Source organism: Leptodactylus fuscus, chromosome 1 (genome assembly GCF_031893055.1).
Source record: "Leptodactylus fuscus isolate aLepFus1 chromosome 1, aLepFus1.hap2, whole genome shotgun sequence".
Lineage (NCBI taxonomy): Eukaryota > Metazoa > Chordata > Amphibia > Anura > Leptodactylidae > Leptodactylus > Leptodactylus fuscus.
The window spans coordinates 23376793-23401169 of NC_134265.1; the positions used below are offsets into that span (position 1 = coordinate 23376793).

At 44.6% G+C, this 24377-nt stretch overlaps 1 protein-coding gene across 10 annotated transcripts in view; it reads left to right on the forward strand.

Annotated features, from left to right (window-relative positions):
• Window positions 1-24377, forward strand: part of TCF4 (transcription factor 4) — a 323749-nt gene that overhangs the window by 145008 nt on the left and 154364 nt on the right. For all 10 annotated transcript variants that reach the window (XM_075268482.1, XM_075268474.1, XM_075268429.1 and 7 more), the window contains one exon: window positions 4000-4064. In XM_075268482.1, the coding sequence (XP_075124583.1) occupies window positions 4000-4064 (65 nt within the window). The remainder of the gene's footprint in view (window positions 1-3999; window positions 4065-24377) is intronic.

A 24377-nucleotide genomic window follows, 5' to 3' on the forward strand; every position in this document is an offset into this window, starting at 1 on the left:
ATAATACAGAATGTAACTCAGGATCAGTACAGGATAAGTAATGTAATGTATGTACACAGTGACTGTACCAGCAGAATAGTGAGCGCAGCTCTGGGGTATAATACAGGATGTAACTCAGGATCAGTACAGGATAAGTAATGTAATGTATGTACACAGTGACTATACCAGCAGAATAGTGAGCGCAGCTCTGGAGTATAATACCGGATATAACTCAGGATCAGTACAGGATAAGTAATGTAATGTATGTACACAGTGACTGCACCAGCAGAATAGTGAGTGCAGCTCTGGGGTATAATACAGGATGTAACTCAGGATCAGTACAGGATAAGTAATGTAATGTATGTACACAGTGACTGCACCAGCAGAATAATGAGCGCAGCTCTGGAGTATAATACAGGATGTAACTCAGGACTAGTACAGGATAAGTAATGTAATGTATGTAGACAGTGACTGCACCAGCAGAATAGTGAGCGCAGCTCTGGAGTATAATACAGGATGTAACTCAGGATCAGTACAGGATAAGTAATGTAATGCAGAATTCTGAATACAGCTCTGAAGTATAATGCAATTAAGATTAAATAAGTAATCCAGTTTATTAGTAGGTTTATCTTTTGCTTGTTGCCTTTAGACCATGGACAGCACAGTCTTTTCATCCTCCTGATGTCTTCTTTGTCTTCCTCCACCGCTCAGATACCTCCAGTCACGCTGAGTCTTTCTATCACTGCCAGACTAAATTGAGCTTCTTTTACTATTAAAAAAAAAATATTTGAGGTAAAGATCACATTAATTAATTACACGTGTTTGGCAGTTTTCATGCAATTTTTTCCGATCCAACACCCCCATGTAATAGTACAGTCGGGCGGGGGAAGGGGGGGGCTATGATATTTTCCAAAGCCGCCTGCTTCGGGCCTTTCCATTAATGAATATGATTGGGATATAAAGTATGACCTTTATGTTATAGTCTAGAGAACCAGACAGCAGCCTTCAGAAAACATCAGATCATTAAGGCTGGCACGGATCCTCCGCAGGATTTGGGCCTAGTTCAAATCCCCGCTCCACTGGTGTAGAACTTAGTAATGGGTGGCAAAAGTCCAACCCAATTTCTCTTTCCCAGGTGTCAGTTCCATCATGATGCTGATCATGAAGGAAGCTTACTCGGGGGAAGTGTGAAGAAAAAAAAAAGGAAAAATCCTGACTCTCGTGCAGCTTGTTACCCACAATGCCATCAGGAGACTCCGTGATTGATTAAGCGCCATTCTCACCGATAAGTGTCACCGTGACACGGGCGCCGCGCAGCTGCTGTCACATAAACAGGCCGCCGCTGGAATGAACAGCCTTCCTGTGCTACAGAATAAGTCATATTTACAGAAGTATAATGTCGTCTCCGGAGCAGGACGCGGGGCGGTCGGGCCTGGACTCTCAGGCAGAAATGGCGGACTCTTTGTTGGCTAAGGCTGGGTTCACATCTGGATCGCAGAATGTGCTGAAAATCGGCACAAAAGACGTTTTTCTCCACCATTTTCGGTATAAAATCAGACCCCATTATAGTCTATGGAGTCCGCAGGTGTCTGCGGGTACCGTTGTTTTAGTGGAGGGGGTCTCCAGTGCACATAGATGACGGAGAAACCAGCGCATGTGTGAACCTAGCCTAAAGCTGACTGTATACCCCGGCATCAGTGAAAAATTAAAAAATGTCATTATAGAGAAGGTTTTGTATGAGTTATAGGTATGTAAAGAGAGGTATACTGGTACAAAGAATGAGGCTCTTCATTGCACGTAGTTGTGGCGTGATGATGGGTTATGCTACGGTAGGATGAAGATGTGTTGTATAAAGAGCCGAAATAGTATGTAAACACTGTATGGTGATATTATATGAGCACAGTATGGTGATATTATATGAGCACTGTATGGTGATATTATATGAGCACTGTATGGTGACATTATATGAACACTGTATGGTGATATTATATGAGCACTGTATGGGGATATTACATGAGCACTATATTGGGATATTATATGAGCACAGTATAGTGGTATTATATGAGCACTGTACGGGGATATTATATGAATACTCTATGGTGGTATTATATGAGCACTGTATGGGGATATTATATGAATACTGTATGGTAATATTGTATGAATACAATACTGCATGGTAATATTATATGAGCACTCTATGGTGATAGTACAGTATATGAGCACTGTATGGTAATATTATTTGAGCACAGTATGGTGATAGCATATGCGTACTGTATGGTGATATTATATGAATACTGCATGGTAATATTATATGAGCACTGTATGGTGATAGTATATGAGCACTGTATGGTAAGATTATATGAACACTGTATGGCAATATTATATAAACACTGCATGGTAATATTATATGAGCACTCTATGGTGATAGTACAGTATATGAGCACTGTATGGTAATATTATTTGAGCACAGTATGGTGATAGCATATGCGTACTGTATGGTGATATTATATGAATACTGCATGGTAATATTATATGAGCACTGTATGGTGATAGTATATGAGCACTGTATGGTAAGATTATATGAACACTGTATGGCAATATTATATAAACACTGTATGGTGATATTATATGAACACTGTATGGAAATATTATATGAACACACTATGGGGATATTATATGAGCACTGTATGGAAATATTATATGAACACTGTATGGGGATATTATATGAGCACTGTATGGAAATATTACATGAGCACAGTATGGTGATAGCATATGTGTACTGTATGGTGATATTATATGAACAATGTAAGGTGATATTATAGGAATACTGCATGGTAATATTATATGAGCACTGTATGGTGATATTATATGAGCACTGTATGGAAATATTATATGAACACTGTATGGGGATATCATTTGAGCACAGTATGGCAAAATGATAAGGGGAACTGTCTGGGGATATCATTTGAACACAGTATGATGATAGTATATGCATGCTATATCGCTATACTATATGACCACTGTATGGTAATATTATATGAACACTGTATGGATATGAGCACGGTATGGTGATATTATATGAGCAATGTATGGGGATATTTCTTCTGCACAGTATGGTGGTATTATTTGAGCACTGTATGATGGTATTATGTAGATTTTGTATGAAAGCATAATTTAAGTACTTTGTGGATGTATTTATTATAATGTTGTATTACATTGTATTAACATTGTATAGGGGTATTATTTGGCAGCATCGTATGGCAGAATTAGTTGGAAGCTGAAATGCAGTTTAATATAGATATTGAATTGCAAGATATGGCAGTGCAATATGAGAACTATATATCACGGCTATCCGCTGGTTTGTACTGGAGCCTGCTGCAAGGCAAGATGGACTTTGCTGTAGGTAACCCCAGAACAAAGTACCGGAAACCAGGGGCACTTGCAGGCTAAGTACCAAACTAGAAACTCTATTGAGGGAAAGAGAAGAATACCTAAACCAGGGATATAATCATGTATGGAAAGTGTCAGGTTAACATACCCCGTCTCAGCCCCGATCGGCTCTGCATCTCAATCCTATGATTGAATAGACCAAGCCAAAGTTTGACTGGTGAGCATAGCAACCTTAAAGAAACAGCCATGTGGCAAATGCAGGTGCCGTACAGACTCTCCCCCAGTAAGGTGCCCAAAAGAGAAAGATGACACGTTGATGGAGAATATTTAGATTCACAATTTCCTAATTCAAGTCAGTAAAGCTTTATAGTTGAACGAAAAAAATGGCAGTAAATTTTGTATTTGTGAAGCAAGAAGGGAAAGGGAGAGGAGGCCCCTACGGTAAATTCTGGATCCTGTGTTACCAGTCTTCAGCTCTTTTGATAGCGGTGTGCCATCAATGTCCATATGGGATTGCTAATATAATGTACAGTATACTATGTTAGCAGAGATGTCTGGCTCATACCAGGAGAAGCTTCAAACAAGTGGCGAGACGGACTAACGTGAATTTTTTTATGTTGTCATTTACAGGTAAATCGGAGAGGTCTTCATACTCGTGCTTCGGGAGAGACTCAGAGATACAGGGCTGTCACCAGGTAAGATGGATTCCATTATAGATCAAACAATATGGCGGTAATGCATCATTGTGCTGATTCTACTTATATACTCAGAGTCCTACGTATAGCTGGTGCTGTTCATAAAACGTATACTGTTGAGAGTGGCGTCTGGTTGCAATAGTCCCATTGATGTTTTGCCACCATAGGCGTAGCTTGTAGTTCTTCGGCAGAATCTGGAATGGGGCCCATGTGCTGTTTTAATACTGGTGGTATGTTATAGAGAGGTTTATGGGTCTTCTTAGTGTCCAGGACCTGGTAGTGATAGTCCCCTCTACACCCCTTATAGCTACAACCCTGATTGTCACCGCTGTAGCCACTCTGTATATAATAAGAGCAGCGAAAGTGTTGGCCGACCCAGCAAGGAGCGGAGTGGAGGAGGCAGATAAGTATAAGTGCATTCTTAATTTATAGCCCTCCCCTTCTGACTACCTGTAAGTTTTTATCCTGTGCACATGTGTATGAAGTGGGGTTGTACATGGGCCGGTCAGTCCTTACCTGTCTGAGTGAGGAGAGAACTTGTAATGTCTGCAGATTATGCAACTAGGCAGAGGAAGCATGAAGTTATTTGGCGCCCAACAGGTAGCCAGGCCCCAATTGTACCAATGTTTTCTTCTTATTTTGTGAGAGGCCTTTGGACCACCAGGAGAAATTGCTACCTCTGCACCTCCTATATCTACACCCGTGGCAGAGGATATATCGATGCCCAACTCCTGTGCATGTGCTGTTGTTGTGGCTTCAATGTCACCCTCACCATTCAGACCCAAAATTCATCAAACGTATTTGCTTTATTTTATTACACTAAATAAATTCAAAATGCATAAATAAAAAAAAATATAATATAAAAACTTCATTAAAATAAACTTTTTAACTGGTTAACCCCTTCCAACCCCGTATTGTACTGTTATAGCATGGTACGTCAAGAGGCTCAGCAATTTGAGAAACTTCAACTACTGTTAGGTCAAGGTGATCGTGCATATTCCAAACCTAGTAGTTAGCCCTCTCGACGCCAGGATCAAGCCTGTTAGCACCCCTGTAATTACGATTATAGCCTAAATTGCATGGATCTGCAAAACCAAGTACAGCCACTATACAATGTATGGAGCCATTTTTGGAACTGGTTCATGAATTTTTTCAAAAATTCAGGTTGGGCTAAACACAAAGTTTTTGAACCATTATTATACTCTGGGGTTTCTTTCAACCTTCTTTAGATCCCATAGTATAATAAGTGGAGGCCCGTATAACAAGCAGTCATACTCACCTCTCCTCACAATCATCTGGGCCTACTCAGCAGCAGAAGCCATGACTGAATGACCTGCCACAGTATGCCATTGTGGGTAGCCTACGGCCAGAATTACTCTTCATTTTCCACAATGTGAACTTACCCTTAGGCCTTTTACAGTCTTATGAATGATCTCATTGGCCCTGGAAGACTGATTGTCCCTCAGCAGTCACATGAGGCCACTGATGTCATTTGTGAAGCCAAAAGTGGGCCCAAAGTGGACAAGGACCTACACCAAAAACTGAAATAGAGCCCAGGAGCTGTGAGAATGTTTGTTAGGCTTACGCTAGGTTCACAGTGGCATCACCTCTTTGTTGTTTGGGTTTGTCGAGAGACACAACAGAGAGGTGGACCAATAAAACAGCGGTTACACATGAAAACTGGTGGATCCCATTGACTATAATGATTTACGTTGGGGTCCGTCGTTTTTAAACTGAAACTATATGTAGGACTTTTGCTTCCACCAGTTTTCGGCAGACACTTTGATGGAGTCTCCAATGTAGCCGTGAACCAATTGACACAATTCCTCAGGATTAGGGTTGATCGGTGATTGAGCAAATTTCACGATCGGGATCGGCTGGAAAATTATTGGAAATCGGATTTTGAAATCTCAAGATCGGCTCAACCCTAAAAGTGACTTTTCCCATAGAGAAGCATTGACTAGGGCTGAGTGATCGGGAAAGATCGGATCCTCATCGGCGATCGAGCAAATTTCACGATCACGATCGGTTAGAAAATGATCAGAAATTGGATTTTAAAATTGATCCTGAAATCTCAAGATTGGCTCAATCCTACTCAGGATCCCTGTAGGGTATCGTAATAACAGTTTTGGTAACCTGTTTGGCAAACCTCATCTATGTTCTTTGCATGAATCTCATGAGGCTCGGCCACCGCTAATCTTGTCCGAGCACCATGCTGACCATTGGGGTTTGGTGGTGTCAGATAAGAAAGTTCTTGCAATTGGCATGGACATTGGGTCCAACCTTTCTCCAGGAACCACATGGTCTGCCTATATGGTATCAATACCCTTGTCACCCCCTATTTGACTACCTGCCCAGTAGGGGACAATATATTTAATGTATGTTCCTTGTTCCCAATGAAAGGGGCTCATTAGAAACCTCCTTTCTTTACACACAAGCCATAATATCCTTAGTACAAGCCAATCTAATGGGGACACTCCCCAATGCGGGAACCAGGCACAATTCGAAAGCAAAAACCTTCAAATTGGTCAAACGGCAAATCCTCGTTTTGTATGACAATGGCCATAAATTCACTCCGGGAGGTTCTGCAGCATTCTGTGGAAATAGACTTGTAGGGAAGGGATAAAAATGTCTGCGAAAAACTGATTTGTTGTTCTTTTTTGTTTTTCAATTGTTTTTGGCTTAATGTCAAGGCCAACAGGCTCAATGCAGAACCCTCTCGAGGGATGTATGCATCAGCCTGAAAAACTCACAATATTTCCATGAAACGCTAAAATGTCAAAGCCGCGGCTCCGCTCTCCGGGCCCTGCTCCCTCGCTGTAGTGGAAGTTCTCTTTGCCCGTGTGTTTACATGCTTGTAACTCTTTGTCACACCTCGTCCTACGTCGCTTCGAGACAATTGCGCTATTAAAATATGTTGTTTTTTTTATGGTTTTTTTTTTATGTTTTTTTTCTTCCATTTGGCAGTTGCACTTGAGTGTTATGTTGTTTGTCCCCATTTATGAAAATACTACCCACATGCACATGTTTGGCAGCAACGATGAACATAAGCTATTATCAAAATACCTCATTGTATGGAGCGTATCGAGGAGGAGAAGAAAAAAGGCAAAAAGAAAGGAAGAGAACCGTGGTGTGCCGCGCCGCGCTGTAGATCGGCGCATGAGAGAATCTACCAATGTCAACCATTTGTATAGGAAGTTTACGTAATAGTAAAATGCACATTATAGGCTGTTTTATGTGGTGACCTTGAGGTGTGGATCGCGTTGTGTCATATGCAGGAGGAAGAACTTTTTAATGGGTAAATCCTTACATACATAGTGTACGTACATACTGAACATACATGCATACATACTGTACATACATATATACTGTACATACATGCATACATACTATACATACATGCATACATACTGTACATATATACATACAAACTGTACTTACATGCATACATACTGTGCATACAGTAAGTACATGCTGTACATAAATACATGCATGCACATTACATCATGGAAGACAGATTTACATATTCTTCCCATGGTCCTTTGCAAAGTGGAGTGCTAAAGGCTTAATGAGTCTCCACACACCTATATGGTGGTCTCTCCCCAAGGAGTGACAATATCCCCTGAACCCTGTCTAAGCTTCTCACCTCTACCAGGTTATAGTCCTCTCTACATCGGGCTGAAGAGATGCAAGTACATCGAAACAGCTGTCCTCGATTGAGAGACTATACCTGGTAATAATCCCAGCATCATTGCAAAACAAAGGCCTCTTGGAAGGTCGAGAATGACGCAAAAGGGAGCAGCCTTTATTGGGTTATTTCACTGGAATTCTGTCCCAACTACATCAGGGAAGACAGGCTTGCACATTCCAGTGAGCGCCCTCTATTGGTTTGCAATACAGAGGCAGCATCTGACTTCCTAATTACATCATGGAAGACAGATTTGCTTATTCTTCCCATGGTCCTTTGCAAAGTGGAGTGCTAAAGGCTTAATGAGTCTCCACACACCTATATGGTGGTCTCTCCCTAAGGAGTGACAATATCCCCTTAACCCTGCACATATACATACATACTGTACATACAGTACGTACTTTCTGTGCATAACTACATGCATACATACACACTGTACATACATACATGCTGTACTACTGTAAACACATACTGTACATAATTACATGCCTACATACATACATACTGTACATACATACTGTACATGCATACTGTGCATACATACTCTGCATACACTGTGAGAATAATGTTGTTTGACTTCTCCAGTGCGTTCACCACCATTCAGCCGGGGCTACTGAGGGAGAAGCTGAACCTTGGTGGTGTGGACCATCACCAGTCCAACTGGATCCTAGAATACCTGACAAACCGCCCTCAGTATGTGAGAGCCCGGGACTGTGTGTCTGACACTGTGATCTGTAGTACGGGGGCACCACAAGGTCCATTTCTTGCCCCATTTCTCTTCACACTGTACACTGCTGACTTTAGGCACAGCTCCTCCAGCTGTTACTTACAGAAGTCCTCCGATGACTCTGCTATAGTCGGCCTTATCACTGATGGCGACGATAGGGAATACAGAGACTTAAACCGGGACTTTGTGGACTGGTGCCAGCGGAAGCAGCTCAGGATTAATGCTGGGAAGACCAAGGAGATGGTGGTGGACTTTAGTAAATGGAGAAGTGCTCTGACCCCAGTGGAGATCCAAGGGACATGTATGGAGATAGTCAGGACCTATAAGTACCTGGGCGTGCTCCTCAATAATAAACTAGACTGGGCTGATCACCTGGAGGCGCTGCACAGAAAGGGCCACAGCAGACTCTACCTGCTCAGGAGGCTGAGGGCCTTCGGAGTCCAGGGGACGCTTATTAGGGCCTTCTTCAACTCTGTGGTTGCCTCAGCCATCTTTTTCGGTGTGGCCTGCTGGGGGAGCAGTATATCAACCAGGGACAGAAATAGACTTGACAGGCTGATCAGGAGGGCCAGCTCTGTCCTGGGGAGCCCCCTGGACCCAGTACAGGTGGTGGGTGACAGAAGGATACTGTCTGTGGTGACCTCCATGCGGGAGAACAAATCCCACCCCCATGTGCCTGTTACCATACCCCCAGCTAGGACAGCATGGCTCAACATGCGGCATGGAAGAGAAACCTACATGGAAATGCGGACTTCTTCGTTCAAGGAGATGATTTCTGGCGTCAATTGCTGATGTGTGAAGATGCTACAGCTGACTGGTATTTCTTTCTATTACTGTGGACACGTGGGACACTGTTACAACCTGGGAACCTACCATCACCCACCTACCCCAGGAGTTATGGAAGCTTGGCAAGAGAGCAGCACCATGTATACCTGGATGGTCTCTGACTTCCTTGGGGCAGTAGAACACTGTGGTAAGGAGGAGGAGGAGGAGGGCTTGTGATGAAGGACATTTGAGGCATTTTTTGTGGTTAAAAGGACAATAGTGCTGATGCAAGATACCGAACTATCAGCTGTGAGCAGGAGATCTCACCACCTACCAAAGGAACTGCCACATGTTATCATGATAGCTGCATATGTCCCCCACCTCTGCAAAAATTTCTGCTTGTTATATCTACATGCTGTGACCCCCCTCCTCGTGTCCTACAACCAAGTCGGCTGTATTATTATTATTATTATTATTATTATTATTATTATCATCAATCTGCACAGAGAACTAAATGATCCTGCAGTGTGTCTGTGTTTCTTTCTTTTTAGTTGCTATGATTCCTAGGATTTCTCTATCTGCCATGAGCTTGTATGTGTTTCTCTCTTGTTATATACTACTGTACCATCTATGAAACTGTATCACTGAAATTTCCCCATTGTGGGACTATTAAAGGAATATCTTATCTTATGTATGGGACCTTGATGGGACTTGGCAGCACTTCAAGTGACTGTCTGCTTCATCCCAAGTGTGAGAAGGAGCTATCGCAGGTCCTTCCTTCCAACCGCGACCAGGCTGTATAATCTACATTTCCCCCATCACTATGGCGCTATGATGGGGGAAATGTCATGAAAGTGTGGCTGGCACTGTTTCGGAGCACTGTCTTAGTTATAGAGACCTGAGGGGGAGCACTGGTATGAGGGCACTGTGGTTATAGGGCACTGTCATTGTTATGGGGGCACTAGTACCACTGTGAATAGCACTGTTATGGGGTCTCTATTATGTATTCATTGGCATTAGGTGGCTGCGGTCTATATCTTAACATGCACACCCATTAGCGCCCCCTATCGCTATGTTCCTGTATGTATACGATCTTAAGGAGAGACAGATGCTGCTAGAAGTAGGGAACATCTTATTCTAGGAGGTAAAATTTTTGCCTGGAAAAAGGTATATCGTGTCACGTTACAATGGATAGTTTTATGTCTTAAAATGAGATTAATTGCAGAAGGCGGCGTTTTTGGTTTAGTTTCCATTTCAGCAGACGGTATAAATAGAAGTCAGGTGGCTCCGATCTAAGAGTAAGATCCCAGCGTCATACAGAGTACAACCTATCAATAAAATAAATGGTTCCTATTTATATACACAGCACTGGGCTCTAGAACACAAATCCACGACTTATACCTATATGGAAAGTTAGATAGGTTAACTCAGTATATTACAAACATGTTCACCGAACACCTCTGGACACAATGGAGCTGGAGCTGCAATACCAGACACGACCTGTAGACAATAGTGGCGCTGTTTCTGGAAAAAAATGGAAATAAAATTGCTCGCTTCATTTTTAGTCGTGAGAATATCCCTTTAAGTATCCAGTTAATTAGCATTTCTAGTAATCCATAGTATACGGCAGATGCGCGCTATGTGCGTGGAGTGTGATAATTGCCTTTACTTCCCAGGTGTTCATTAGCTAAGCAAGGTCAAGATATTTTGTATGTTGCCGTACATTCAGACATGTGTTATCTCTTCGCATTTCTTAGGTTTTCTTGCATTTTAACTGCAGTTTCTTGTCTGGAGCAGCTAAACAAAGCACCTGCTGATAATGGAGCCAGGCAATAACGTACCGCCTCTCACCTCCGTATTACACCGCGCACCTGGTGGTTATGATAAGCGCTCGCCCTATAGGCTATGTGACAGGAAGTGCTGAGCTCGACTCTAGCCAACTTTTAATTAGAAGTTGGAGACGAGAATTTTAGAAACTTTGGAGATCTAAGGAGGAAACAGACTAAATCTGGGATGGGGGGGGGGGCACTAACTTATCTGATTTTTCCACCTGGATATTAATTATACCAACAGGGTCAAACTTAAAGGCAATGGGTCAACAATTTTTTTTATATATTAGCGTATTTTTAATTTTATGTACTTGAGTAAGGTGGCGGCCATCTTGTCTGAGCTTCTTCTTGTTCTATTTACAGCATTTAGGGATATGCTTTACAGCAGTCTCTTCAGACCCCAGAGTATAATAAGCAGAGGCCAGGGAAGTAGTGGACAAAATAAAAATCACACCTCTCCTCACCGGGGCATTCAGTCCATCGACAAGGGTCTTGCATCCTCTTCTATAATCTTCTCCAATGTCCCGACCCCGGGGTCACCGCTGATCCATTGATCCTGTGATCTGTTATTGACCCAGTGTCGAGATATCGATGCGTCCCATCTTAACGCTGAGGCTTGTGACCCTGGGGCACATGACATCAGAAGAGACTACAAGGGCTACTGGGTGGACTTGGGTCAATCATGGATCACAGGTATGGTTGAGATGATCTTGAGATTTCAGGATCGATTTCAAAATCCAATTTCCGATCATTTTCCAGGTGATGTCAATCGCGATTGTGAAATTTTCTCAATCGCCGATCAGGATCCGATCTTTCCCGATCCCGATTGCTCAACCCTAGTCAATGCTTCTCTATGGGAAAAGTCACTTTTAGGGTTGAGCCGATCTTAAGATTTCAAAATCCAATTTCCGATCAATTTCCAGCCGATCTCAATCCCGATAGCCATCGTGATATTTGCTCGATCGCCGATCGGGTCCGATCTTTTCGGATCCCGATCGCTCAACCCTAATCACAGGATCACGAGATCACCCGTGACCCCAGGGTCGGGACATTGGAAAAGATAGTAGAGGTGTGTTTTTTATTTTTGTCCACAACTTCCCTGGCCTCTGCACCCCTTCTCACCGCTGAGGTCTGTCACCCTGGGGCACATGACATCAGAAGAGGCCACAAGAGTTCATGGCTGAACTGGACTTGACACCCAAGAGAGTGAAGGCCAATTTTTATGTTTTTTTATTTTATCCGCACCTCCCATAAGCCTCCAATCATTACACTTTGAGGTCTGAAATGAAAGGCGTTGTCCCGATATGGACACCTATCCCCAGTGATCAGAAAGACAAGGGCTAAAAGCCTCCTAAGACCTTCTTGTGGCTGGAGCACCGGTCCGCTTGGATAATTGGTGCTACATTCACTTCTATGGGGCTGTCGGGATTGTAATCTCCGGTAGAGCCCACAGCCCCATCGGAATGAATTGTCCGGTGGTCCCACAAACTCACTTCCACTCCATTCACAAGGGGGACTTTGGGTCCTCCATCCTCATAATCATTGGGGAACCTATTGACCAGGCCTCCAGTGATTGGACACTTATTACCCGTCCTATGGATAGGGGATAAGTGTCCATAATGGGACAACCCCTTTAAGTCTATGAATATAACCAAGTCATTCAGAGTTTTAGCCAGTTTCTACTATTGAATCCATACGAGTACTTCTAGAACTGGATTCCTCGCCCTCCGCACAGAGAGGCCTTGCATGAGATTAGAGGCCTTGCTTTCTATTACAACACCCTTGCCTTATATTACCTCTGCATTATATTATTCTCGGGTTGCGTTGCCGTCTGGGTACGCGTTTCCGATAGACGAGGTTAATGCGGAGCAAAAGTAGCTTTTTAATCTGTTTACCTTGTAAATAGTATCGAGAAGGCAAACACCACTTTGTAGGCCCGCTTTATCTTACTATTGGACCTTTGTATCCATGCTTAGATTGTACATCCGGACCCCCGATCTGCTGACTCTGCTATTTACCATCCCACGGAACGGATGGAAACCTTCGCCTCCAAATCTTATTTTACATAAATGAAACTTCACAACATAATTGAGCTTAAAAACCCAGAAATGACCCCCTCAGCAGGTATTACACTCCCTTTACTGTAGAGAAGCCAGATGGTAGGCCACACTTTTTGGTACTTTGCTTTTAATTCTTCTCGGCTTTGTTTTTCTTATATCTTGTTATCATCGTTTTCGAGGCGGATGAGTAACATGGACCAAAACTATTTGTGGGCATCGGGACTTATTCACTTATAGTGTACCTTATGGGAGCCTTGGAGAACAGTATTTGGGCACTCTTAAAGGGGTTGTCCAGAACCTGAAAATAATCCACAGGATAGGTCATCAGTATCAGATTAGTCAAGGTCTGACACCCGCACCTTGTCCCAATAAGTTGTTTTGGGAAATGAGTTCCCTGCTCCATCACTACAATATACACTGTATACAATTTCTTGTCCGTAACACTGTAGTGTTGGCGCCTGGAACTGCAGTTCCACTCCTACTCACAACTGCTATGGCTTCTGGTGGCCAAAACAGCTGCTCGGGACAGGGGCCCAGTCTCAGACCACGACCTCTCTATTTATCCAAAAATTATCCAAAATTTTTATCTGAGAAATCAGATTTTTTTAAAAAAATCTCTGATTCTAGACTTTTTATCTGTGATTTCTTAATTTTGTAAAATCAGATATCTGTCTAGCTGTCTTTTTAATTCAGAATCCCAATGATTTTATGTCAGATATCTGCCTTTTTATATCACGTCTTTTTTATTCAGAATTCTGATGATTTTATCTCAGACATCCGACTTTCTATCTCAGAATTCTGATGATTTTATCTCAGACATCCAACTTTCTATCTCAGAATTCTGATGACTTTATCTCAGACATCCGATTTTCTATCTCAGAATTCTGATGATTTTAGCTCAGACATCTGACTTCCTATCTCAGAATTTTGATTATTTTAGCTCAGATATCTGACTTCCTATCTCAAAATTCTGATGATTTTATCTCAGACATCCAACTTTCTACCTCAGAGTTCTGATGATTTTAGCTCAGATATCAGAATTCTGATGATTTTAGCTCAGATATCTGACTTCCTATCTCAGAATTCTGATGATTTCATCGCAGACATCCGACTTTCTATCCCAGAATTTTGATGATTGTATCTCAGACATCCGACTTTCTGTCTCAGAATTCTGATGATTTCATCTCAGACATCCGACTTTCTATCTCAGAATTCTGATGATTTTAGCTCAGATATCCGACTTCCTATCTCAAAATTCTGATGATTTTATCTCAGACATCCGATTTTCTATCTCAGAATTCTGATGATTTTAGCTCAAACATCTGACTTCCTATCTCAGAATTTTGATTATTTTAGCTCAGATATGACTTCCTATCTCAAAATTCTGATGATTTTATCTCAGACATCCAACTTTCTATCTCAGAGTTCTGATGATTTTAGCTCAGACATCAGAATTCTGATGATTTTAGCTCAGACATCTGACTTTCTATCTTAGAATTCTGATGATTTTATCTCAGACATCCGACTTTCTATCTCAGAATTCTGATGATTTTATCTCAGACATCCGACTTTTTTGTACCTCAGAATTCTGATTTTATCTCAGACATCCGACTTTCTATCTCAGAATTCTGATGATTTTATCTCAGACATCTGACTTTCTATCTCAGAATTCTGATGATTTTATCTCAGACATCCGACTTTCTATCTCAGAATTCTGATGATTTTATCTCAGACATCCGACTTTTTTGTACCTCAGAATTCTGATTTTATCTCAGACATCTGACTTTCTATCTCAGAATTCTGATGATTTTATCTCAGACATCCGACTTTCTATCTCAATATTCTGATGATTTTATCTCAGACATCCGACTTTCTATCTCAGAATTCTGATGATTTAATCTCAGGCATCCAACTTTCTATCTCAGAATTCTGATGATTTTTATCTCCTAATCTAATCTCCAATTTTATTTTATTTTTTAACCCTCCGAATTCTGCTATTTTATATACTAAACATGACTCCCATATCTTTTCGTAGACTTCCACCCACAATGAAATGAATGAAATATTGAACCTATGTTCTTTATTCAGCACCTTTCTTTTTTTTTGTAATGGTTCTGCAGCCAAAGGCAAATAAAAATAGGATTTGACAAACCAGGTGCACATTGGTTTATTATAAGCAATAGGAATAATTAGCCGGATAATTAAAGAGATCTCTAAATTCACGTGTTTACTAGAGATGAGCGAACAGTGTTCTATCGAACTCATGTTCGATCGGATATTAGGCTGTTCGGCATGTTCGAATCGAATCGAACACCGCGTGGTAAAGTGCGCCATTACTCGATTCCCCTCCCACCTTCCCTGGCGCCTTTTTTGCTCCAATAACAGCGCAGGGTAGGTGGGACAGGAACTACGACACCGGTGACGTTGAAAAAAGTAGGCAAAACCCATTGGCTGCCGAAAACATGTGACCTCTAATTTAAAAGAACAGCGCCGCCCAGGTTCGCGTCATTCTGAGCTTGCAATTCACCGAGGACGGAGGTTTCCGTCCAGCTAGCTAGGGCTTAGATTCTGGGTAGGCAGGGACAGGCTAGGATAGGAAGGAGAAGACAACCAACAGCTCTTGTAAGAGCTAAATTCCAGGGAGAAGCTTGTCAGTGTAACGTGGCACTGACGGGCTCAATCGCCGCAACCCAGCTTTCCCAGGATCCTGAATGGAATACACTGTCAGTGTATTCCCGTATACCCGATATATACCCCGATACCCGTTCCAACGGTGTGCCCCCCCACCTTCACCCCAGAAATACCCTGCAAGTCCCCTAGCAATAGAATTGGGGCTATATACACCCACAATTTTTACTACTGGTATACAGTGCCATTGTCTGACTGGGAATTCAAAGAATATATTGGGAATACAAATACCCTCATTTCTTGCTACTGCCATATAGTGCCAGTGTCTGACTGGTAATTCAAAGAATATATTGGGGTTATAAATACCCTCATTTCTTGCTACTGCCATATAGTGCCAGTTTCTGACTGGTAATTCAAAGAATATATTGGGGTTACGTGCACCCACAATTTTTACTACTGGTATACAGTGCCATTGTCTGACTGGGAATTCAAAGAGTATATTGGGAATACAAATACCCTCATTTCTTGCTACTGCCATATAGTGCCAGTTTCTGACTGGGAATTCAAAGAATATATTGGGGTTACGTGCACCCACAATTTTTACTACTGGTATACAGTGCCATTGTCTGACTGGGAATTCAAAGAATATATTGGGGTTATAAATACCCTCATTTCTTGCTACTGCCATATAGTGCCAGTTTCTGACTGGTAATTCAAAGAATATATTGGGGTTACGTGCACCCACAATTTTTACTACTGGTATACAGTGCCATTGTCTGACTGGGAATTCAAAGAGTATATTGGGAATACAAATACCCTCATTTCTTGCTACTGCCATATAGTGCCAGTGTCTGACTGGGAATTCAAAGAATATATTGGGGTTACGTGCACCCACAATTTTTACTACTGGTATACAGTGCCATTGTCTGACTGGGAATTCAAAGAATATATTGGGGTTATAAATACCCTCATTTCTTGCTACTGCCATATAGTGCCAGTTTCTGACTGGTAATTCAAAGAATATATTGGGGTTACGTGCACCCACAATTTTTACTACTGGTATACAGTGCCATTGTCTGACTGGGAATTCAAAGAGTATATTGGGAATACAAATACCCTCATTTCTTGCTACTGCCATATAGTGCCAGTTTCTGACTGGGAATTCAAAGAATATATTGGGGTTACGTGCACCCACAATTTTTACTACTGGTATACAGTGCCATTGTCTGACTGGGAATTCAAAGAATATATTGGGGTTATAAATACCCTCATTTCTTGCTACTGCCATATAGTGCCAGTTTCTGACTGGTAATTCAAAGAATATATTGGGGTTACGTGCACCCACAATTTTTACTACTGGTATACAGTGCCATTGTCTGACTGGGAATTCAAAGAGTATATTGGGAATACAAATACCCTCATTTCTTGCTACTGCCATATAGTGCCAGTTTCTGACTGGTAATTCAAAGAATATATTGGGGTTACGTGCACCCACAATTTTTACTACTGGTATACAGTGCCATTGTCTGACTGGGAATTCAAAGAGTATATTGGGAATACAAATACCCTCATTTCTTGCTACTGCCATATAGTGCCAGTTTCTGACTGGGAATTCAAAGAATATATTGGGGTTACGTGCACCCACAATTTTTACTACTGGTATACAGTGCCATTGTCTGACTGGGAATTCAAAGAATATATTGGGAATACAAATACCCTCATTTCTTGCTACTGCCATATAGTGCCAGTTTCTGACTGGGAATTCAAAGAATATATTGGGGTTACGTGCACCCACAATTTTTACTACTGGTATACAGTGCCATTGTCTGACTGGGAATTCAAAGAATATATTGGGGTTATAAATACCCTCATTTCTTGCTACTGCCATATAGTGCCAGTTTCTGACTGGTAATTCAAAGAATATATTGGGGTTACGTGCACCCACAATTTTTACTACTGGTATACAGTGCCATTGTCTGACTGGGAATTCAAAGAGTATATTGGGAATACAAATACCCTCATTTCTTGCTACTGCCATATAGTGCCAGTTTCTGACTGGGAATTCAAAGAATATATTGGGGTTACGTGCACCCACAATTTTTACTACTGGTATACAGTGCCATTGTCTGACTGGGAATTCAAAGAATATATTGGGGTTATAAATACCCTCATTTCTTGCTACTGCCATATAGTGCCAGTTTCTGACTGGTAATTCAAAGAATATATTGGGGTTACGTGCACCCACAATTTTTACTACTGGTATACAGTGCCATTGTCTGACTGGGAATTCAAAGAGTATATTGGGAATACAAATACCCTCATTTCTTGCTACTGCCATATAGTGCCAGTTTCTGACTGGTAATTCAAAGAATATATTGGGGTTACGTGCACCCACAATTTTTACTACTGGTATACAGTGCCATTGTCTGACTGGGAATTCAAAGAATATATTGGGGTTATAAATACCCTCATTTCTTGCTACTGCCATATAGTGCCAGTTTCTGACTGGTAATTCAAAGAATATATTGGGGTTACGTGCACCCACAATTTTTACTACTGGTATACAGTGCCATTGTCTGACTGGGAATTCAAAGAGTATATTGGGAATACAAATACCCTCATTTCTTGCTACTGCCATATAGTGCCAGTGTCTGACTGGGAATTCAAAGAATATATTGGGGTTACGTGCACCCACAATTTTTACTACTGGTATACAGTGCCATTGTCTGACTGGGAATTCAAAGAGTATATTGGGAATACAAATACCCTCATTTCTTGCTACTGCCATATAGTGCCAGTGTCTGACTGGGAATTCAAAGAATATATTGGGGTTACGTGCACCCACAATTTTTACTACTGGTATACAGTGCCAATTTCTAACTAGGAATTCAAAATGCGCAAGGCTCCCGGAAAGGGACGTGGACGAGGCCGTGGGCGAGGTCGGGGGAATGGTTCTGGGGAGCAAGGTAGCAGTGAAGCCACAGGGCGTCCCGTGCCTACTCCTGTGGGGCAGCAAGCATTGCGCCACTCCACAGTGCCAGGGTTGCTTGCCACATTAACTAAACTGCAGGGTACAAACCTTAGTAGGCCCGAGAACCAGGAACAGGTCTTGCAATGGCTGTCAGAGAACGCTTACAGCACATTGTCCAGCAGCCAGTCAGACTCTGCCTCCTCTCCTCCTATTACCCAACAGTCTTGTCTTCCTTCCTCCCAAAATTCCGAAGCTTTACAGAACAATAACCCAAACTGTCCCTGCTCCCCAGAGCTGTTCTCCGCTCCTTTCATTGTCCCTCAACCTGCCTCTCCACGTCACGATTCCACGAACCTAACAGAGGAGCATCTGTGTCCAGATGCTCAAACACTAGAGTCTCCTCCATCTCCGTTCGATTTGGTGGTGGATGACCAGCAACCCACCCTCATCGACGATGATGTGACGCAGTTGCCGTCAGGGCATCCAGTTGACTGGCGCATTGTGCGGGAGGAGGAGATGAGACAGGAGTTGGAAGAGGAAGTGGTGGATGATGAGGACACTGACCCGACCTGGACAGGGGGGATGTCAAGCGGGGAAAGTAGTGTGGATGTTGAGGCAGGTGCAGCACCAAAAAGGGTAGCTAGAGGCAGAGGCAGAGGTCAGCAGCTTAGGCGAAGCCAGGCCACACCCGGAATCTCCCAAGATGTTCCAGTTCGTACCCAGCCCCGAAAAACTCCCACCTCGAGGGCACGTTTCTCGAAGGTGTGGAGTTTTTTCAAGGAATGCGCCGAGGACAGATATAGTGTTGTCTGCACAATTTGCCTCTCGAAATTGATTAGGGGCTCTGAGAAGAGCAACCTGTCCACCACTTCAATGCGCCGTCATTTGGAATCCAAGCACTGGAATCAGTGGCAGGCAGCAACGGCAGGACAAAGGCCGCCTGCCGTTCACGCCACTGCCACTGCCTCTGCCTCTGCCTCTGCCACTGCCACTGCTGACTGTGCTGGCGATGCACTCCAGAGGACGAGCCAGGACACCACTTCATCTGCCTCCGCCACTTTGTTGACTTCTACCTCATCCTCCCCTGGTCCTGTCTTATCTCCTTCTCCTGCACCATCAAAGGCACCATCAGGCGTTTCTTTACAACAACCCACCATCTCTCAGACATTGGAGCGGCGGCAGAAATACACTGCTAACCACCCACACGCGCAAGCCTTGAACGCCAACATCGCTAAACTGCTGGCCCAGGAGATGTTGGCGTTCCGGCTTGTTGAAACTCCCGCCTTCCTGGACCTGATGGCAACTGCGGCACCTCGCTATGCCGTCCCTAGCCGTCACTACTTCTCCCGGTGTGCCGTCCCCGCCTTGCACCAGCACGTGTCACTCAACATCAGGCGGGCCCTTAGTTCCGCGCTTTGCACAAAGGTCCACTTGACCACCGACGCGTGGACAAGTGCATGCAGACAGGGACGCTACATTTCACTGACGGCACACTGGGTAAATGTAGTTGAGGCTGGGACTGCTTCCCAAACTGGCCCGGTGTACCTCGTCTCCCCGCCTAACATTCCTGGCAGGGACACGAGAAGAACACCCCCCTCCTCCTCCTCCTCTACCGCCTCCTCCTCCGCCTCCTCCTCCGCCACCGCCTCCTCCTCCGCTGTTAGATTGACCCCAGCTACGAGTTGGAAACGTTGCAGCACTGGCGTTGGTAGACGTCAGCAGGCTGTGCTGAAGCTGATCAGCTTGGGGGACAGACAGCACACTGCCTCCGAGGTGAGGGATGCCCTCCTCGATGAGACGGCAATATGGTTTGAGCCGCTGCACCTGGGCCCAGGCATGGTCGTTTGTGATAACGGCCGGAACCTGGTAGCAGCTCTGGAGCTTGCCGGACTCCAACATGTTCCATGCCTGGCCCACGTCTTCAACCTAGTGGTGCAACGTTTCCTAAAGAGCTACCCCAATGTTCCAGAGCTACTGGTGAAAGTGCGGCGCATGTGCGCCCACTTTCGCAAGTCGACAGTAGCCGCTGCTAGCTTAAAATCTCTCCAGCAACGCCTGCATGTGCCACAACACCGGCTTTTGTGCGACGTCCCCACACGCTGGAACTCAACGTTTCAGATGTTGAATAGAGTGGTTGAGCAGCAGAGACCTTTGATGGAATACCAGCTACAAAACCCTAGGGTGCCACAAAGTCAGCTGCCTCAGTTTCACATCCATGAGTGGCCATGGATGAGAGACCTTTGTGACATCCTACGGGTCTTTGAGGAGTCCACAAGGAGGGTGAGCTCTGAGGATGCGATGGTGAGCCTTACAATCCCGCTCTTGTGTGTTCTGAGAGAATCCCTGATTGACATCAGGGATAACTCAGATCACACAGAGGAGTTAGGGATAGCATCCGATCCGTCACAGCTGGAGAGTAGGTCCACACATCTGTCCGCTTCACTGCGTTTAATGGAGGAGGAGGAGGAGGAGGAGGAGGAGGAAGAAGAGTTGTCCGATGATGTGATGGTGATACAGGAGGCTTCCGGGCAACTTCGAATCGTCCCATTGTTGCAGCGCGGATGGGTAGACATGGAGGATGAGGAGGAAATGGAGATTGAACTTTCCGGTGGGGCCAGAGGAGTCATGCCAACTAACACTGTGGCAGACATGGCTGAGTTCATGTTGGGGTGCTTTACAACCGACAAGCGTATTGTCAAAATCATGGAGGACAACCAGTACTGGATCTTTGCTATCCTTGACCCCCGGTATAAAAACAACATCTCGTCTTTTATTCCGGTAGAGGGGAGGGCCAATCGCATCAATGCTTGCCACAGGCAATTGGTGCAGAATATGATGGAGATGTTTCCAGCATGTGACAGTGGCGGCAGGGAGGGCAGTTCCTCCAGTAGGCAACCAAGTTCTCACCGGTCCACACAAACGAGGGGCACACTGTCTAAGGTCTGGGACACCTTGATGGCACCCCCTCGCCAAAGTGCCGCCACGGAGGGTCCTAGTGTCACCAGGCGTGAGAAGTATAGGCGCATGTTGCGGGAATACCTTTCCGACCACAGCCCTGTCCTCTCCGACCCCTCTGCGCCCTACACGTATTGGGTGTCGAAGTTGGACCTGTGGCTTGAACTTGCCCTATATGCCTTGGAGGTGCTGTCCTGTCCTGCCGCCAGCGTCCTATCTGAGAGGGTGTTCAGTGCAGCCGGTGGCATCATCACTGACAAGCGCACCCGTCTGTCAGCTGAGAGTGCCGACCGGCTCACTTTGATAAAAATGAACCACCACTGGATAGAGCCTTCATTTTTGTGCCCACCTGTGTAAAGCACCCCAACATGAAACTCCATGTCTGTACTCAACCTCTCCAATTCCTCCGCATCCTCATACTCATCCACCATAAGCGTTGCACAATTCTGCTAATACTAGGCTCCCTCCAACATGATTTCCCCCAACTCTGCTGGTTAGAGGCTCCCTCCACCCTGATTTCCACCAACTCTGCTGGTTAGAGGCTCCCTCCACCCTGCTTTCCCACAACTCTGCTGGTTAGAGGCTCCTTCCACCATGAATTTGCCCAAACTGGGCTGTTTAGAGGCTCCCTCCACCATGAATTGGTCCAAACTGGGCTGGTTAGAGGCTCCCTCCACCATTAATTGGTCCAAACTGGGCTGGTTAGAGGCTCCCTCCACCATGAATTTGCCCAAACTGGGCTGTTTAGAGGCTCCCTCCACCATGAATTTGCCCAAACTGGGCTGTTTAGAGGCTCCCTCCACCATGAATTGGTCCAAACTGGGTTTTTTAGAGGCTCCCTCCACCATGAATTGGTCCAAACTGGGGTGGTTAGAGGCTCCCTCCACCATTAATTGGTCCAAACTGGGCTGGTTAGAGGCTCCCTCCACCATGAATTGGTCCAAACTGGGCTGGTTAGAGGCTCCCTCCACCATGAATTGGTCCAAACTGGGGTGGTTAGAGGCTCCCTCCACCATTAATTGGTCCAAACTGGGCTGGTTAGAGGCTCCCTCCACCATTAATTGGTCCAAACTGGGCTGGTTAGAGGCTCCCTCCACCATGAATTTGCCCAAACTGGGCTGTTTACAGGCTCCCTCCACCATTAATTGGTCCAAACTGGGCTGGTTAGAGGCTCCCTCCACAATTAATTGGTCCAAACTGGGCTAATTAGAGGCTCCCTCCACCATGAATTGGTCCAAACTGGGTTTTTTAGAGGCTCCCTCCACCATGAATTTGCCCAAACTGGGCTGTTTAGAGGCTCCCTCCACCATGAATTGGTCCAAACTGGGCTGGTTAGAGGCTCCCTCCACCATGAATTTCCCAAAACTTGGCTGTTTAGAGGCTCCCTCCACCATTAATTGGTCCAAACTGGGCTGGTTAGAGGCTCCCTCCACCATGAATTGGTCCAAACTGGGGTTTTTAGAGGCTCCCTCCACCATGAATTGGTCCAAACTTGGCTGTTTAGAGGCTCCCTCCACCATGAATTGGTCCAAACTGGGGTGGTTAGAGGCTCCCTCCACCATTAATTGGTCCAAACTGGGCTGGTTAGAGGCTCCCTCCACCATTAATTGGTCCAAACTGGGCTGGTTAGAGGCTCCCTCCACCATGAATTTGCCCAAACTGGGCTGTTTAGAGGCTCCCTCCACCATGAATTTGCCCAAACTGGGCTGGTTAGAGGCTCCCTCCACCATGAATTGGTCCAAACGGGTTTTTAGAGGCTCCCTTCACCATGAATTGGTCCAAACTTGGCTGTTTAGAGGCTCCCTCCACCATGAATTGGTCCAAACTGGGGTGGTTAGAGGCTCCCTCCACCATTAATTGGTCCAAACTGGGCTGGTTAGAGGCTCCCTCCACCATTAATTGGTCCAAACTGGGCTGGTTAGAGGCTCCCTCCACCATGAATTGGTCCAAACTGGGGTTTTTAGAGGCTCCCTCCACCATGAATTGGTCCAAACTTGGCTGTTTAGAGGCTCCCTCCACCATTAATTGGTCCAAACTGGGCTGGTTAGAGGCTCCCTCCACCATGAATTGGTCCAAACTGGGTTTTTTAGAGGCTCCCTCCACCATGAATTTGCCCAAACTGGGCTGTTTAGAGGCTCCCTCCACCATGAATTGGTCCAAACTGGGTTTTTTAGAGGCTCCCTCCACCATGAATTGGTCCAAACTGGGCTGGTTAGAGGCTCCCTCCACCATGAATTGGTCCAAACTGGGGTGGTTAGAGGCTCCCTCCACCATGAATTGGTCCAAACTTGGCTGTTTAGAGGCTCCCTCCACCATTAATTGGTCCAAACTGGGCTGGTTAGAGGCTCCCTCCACCATGAATTGGTCCAAACTGGGTTTTTTAGAGGCTCCCTCCACCATGAATTTGCCCAAACTGGGCTGTTTAGAGGCTCCCTTCACCATGAATTGGTCCAAACTTGGCTGTTTAGAGGCTCCCTCCACCATGAATTGGTCCAAACTGGGGTGGTTAGAGGCTCCCTCCACCATTAATTGGTCCAAACTGGGCTGGTTAGAGGCTCCCTCCACCATTAATTGGTCCAAACTGGGCTGGTTAGAGGCTCCCTCCACCATGAATTGGTCCAAACTGGGGTTTTTAGAGGCTCCCTCCACCATGAATTGGTCCAAACTTGGCTGTTTAGAGGCTCCCTCCA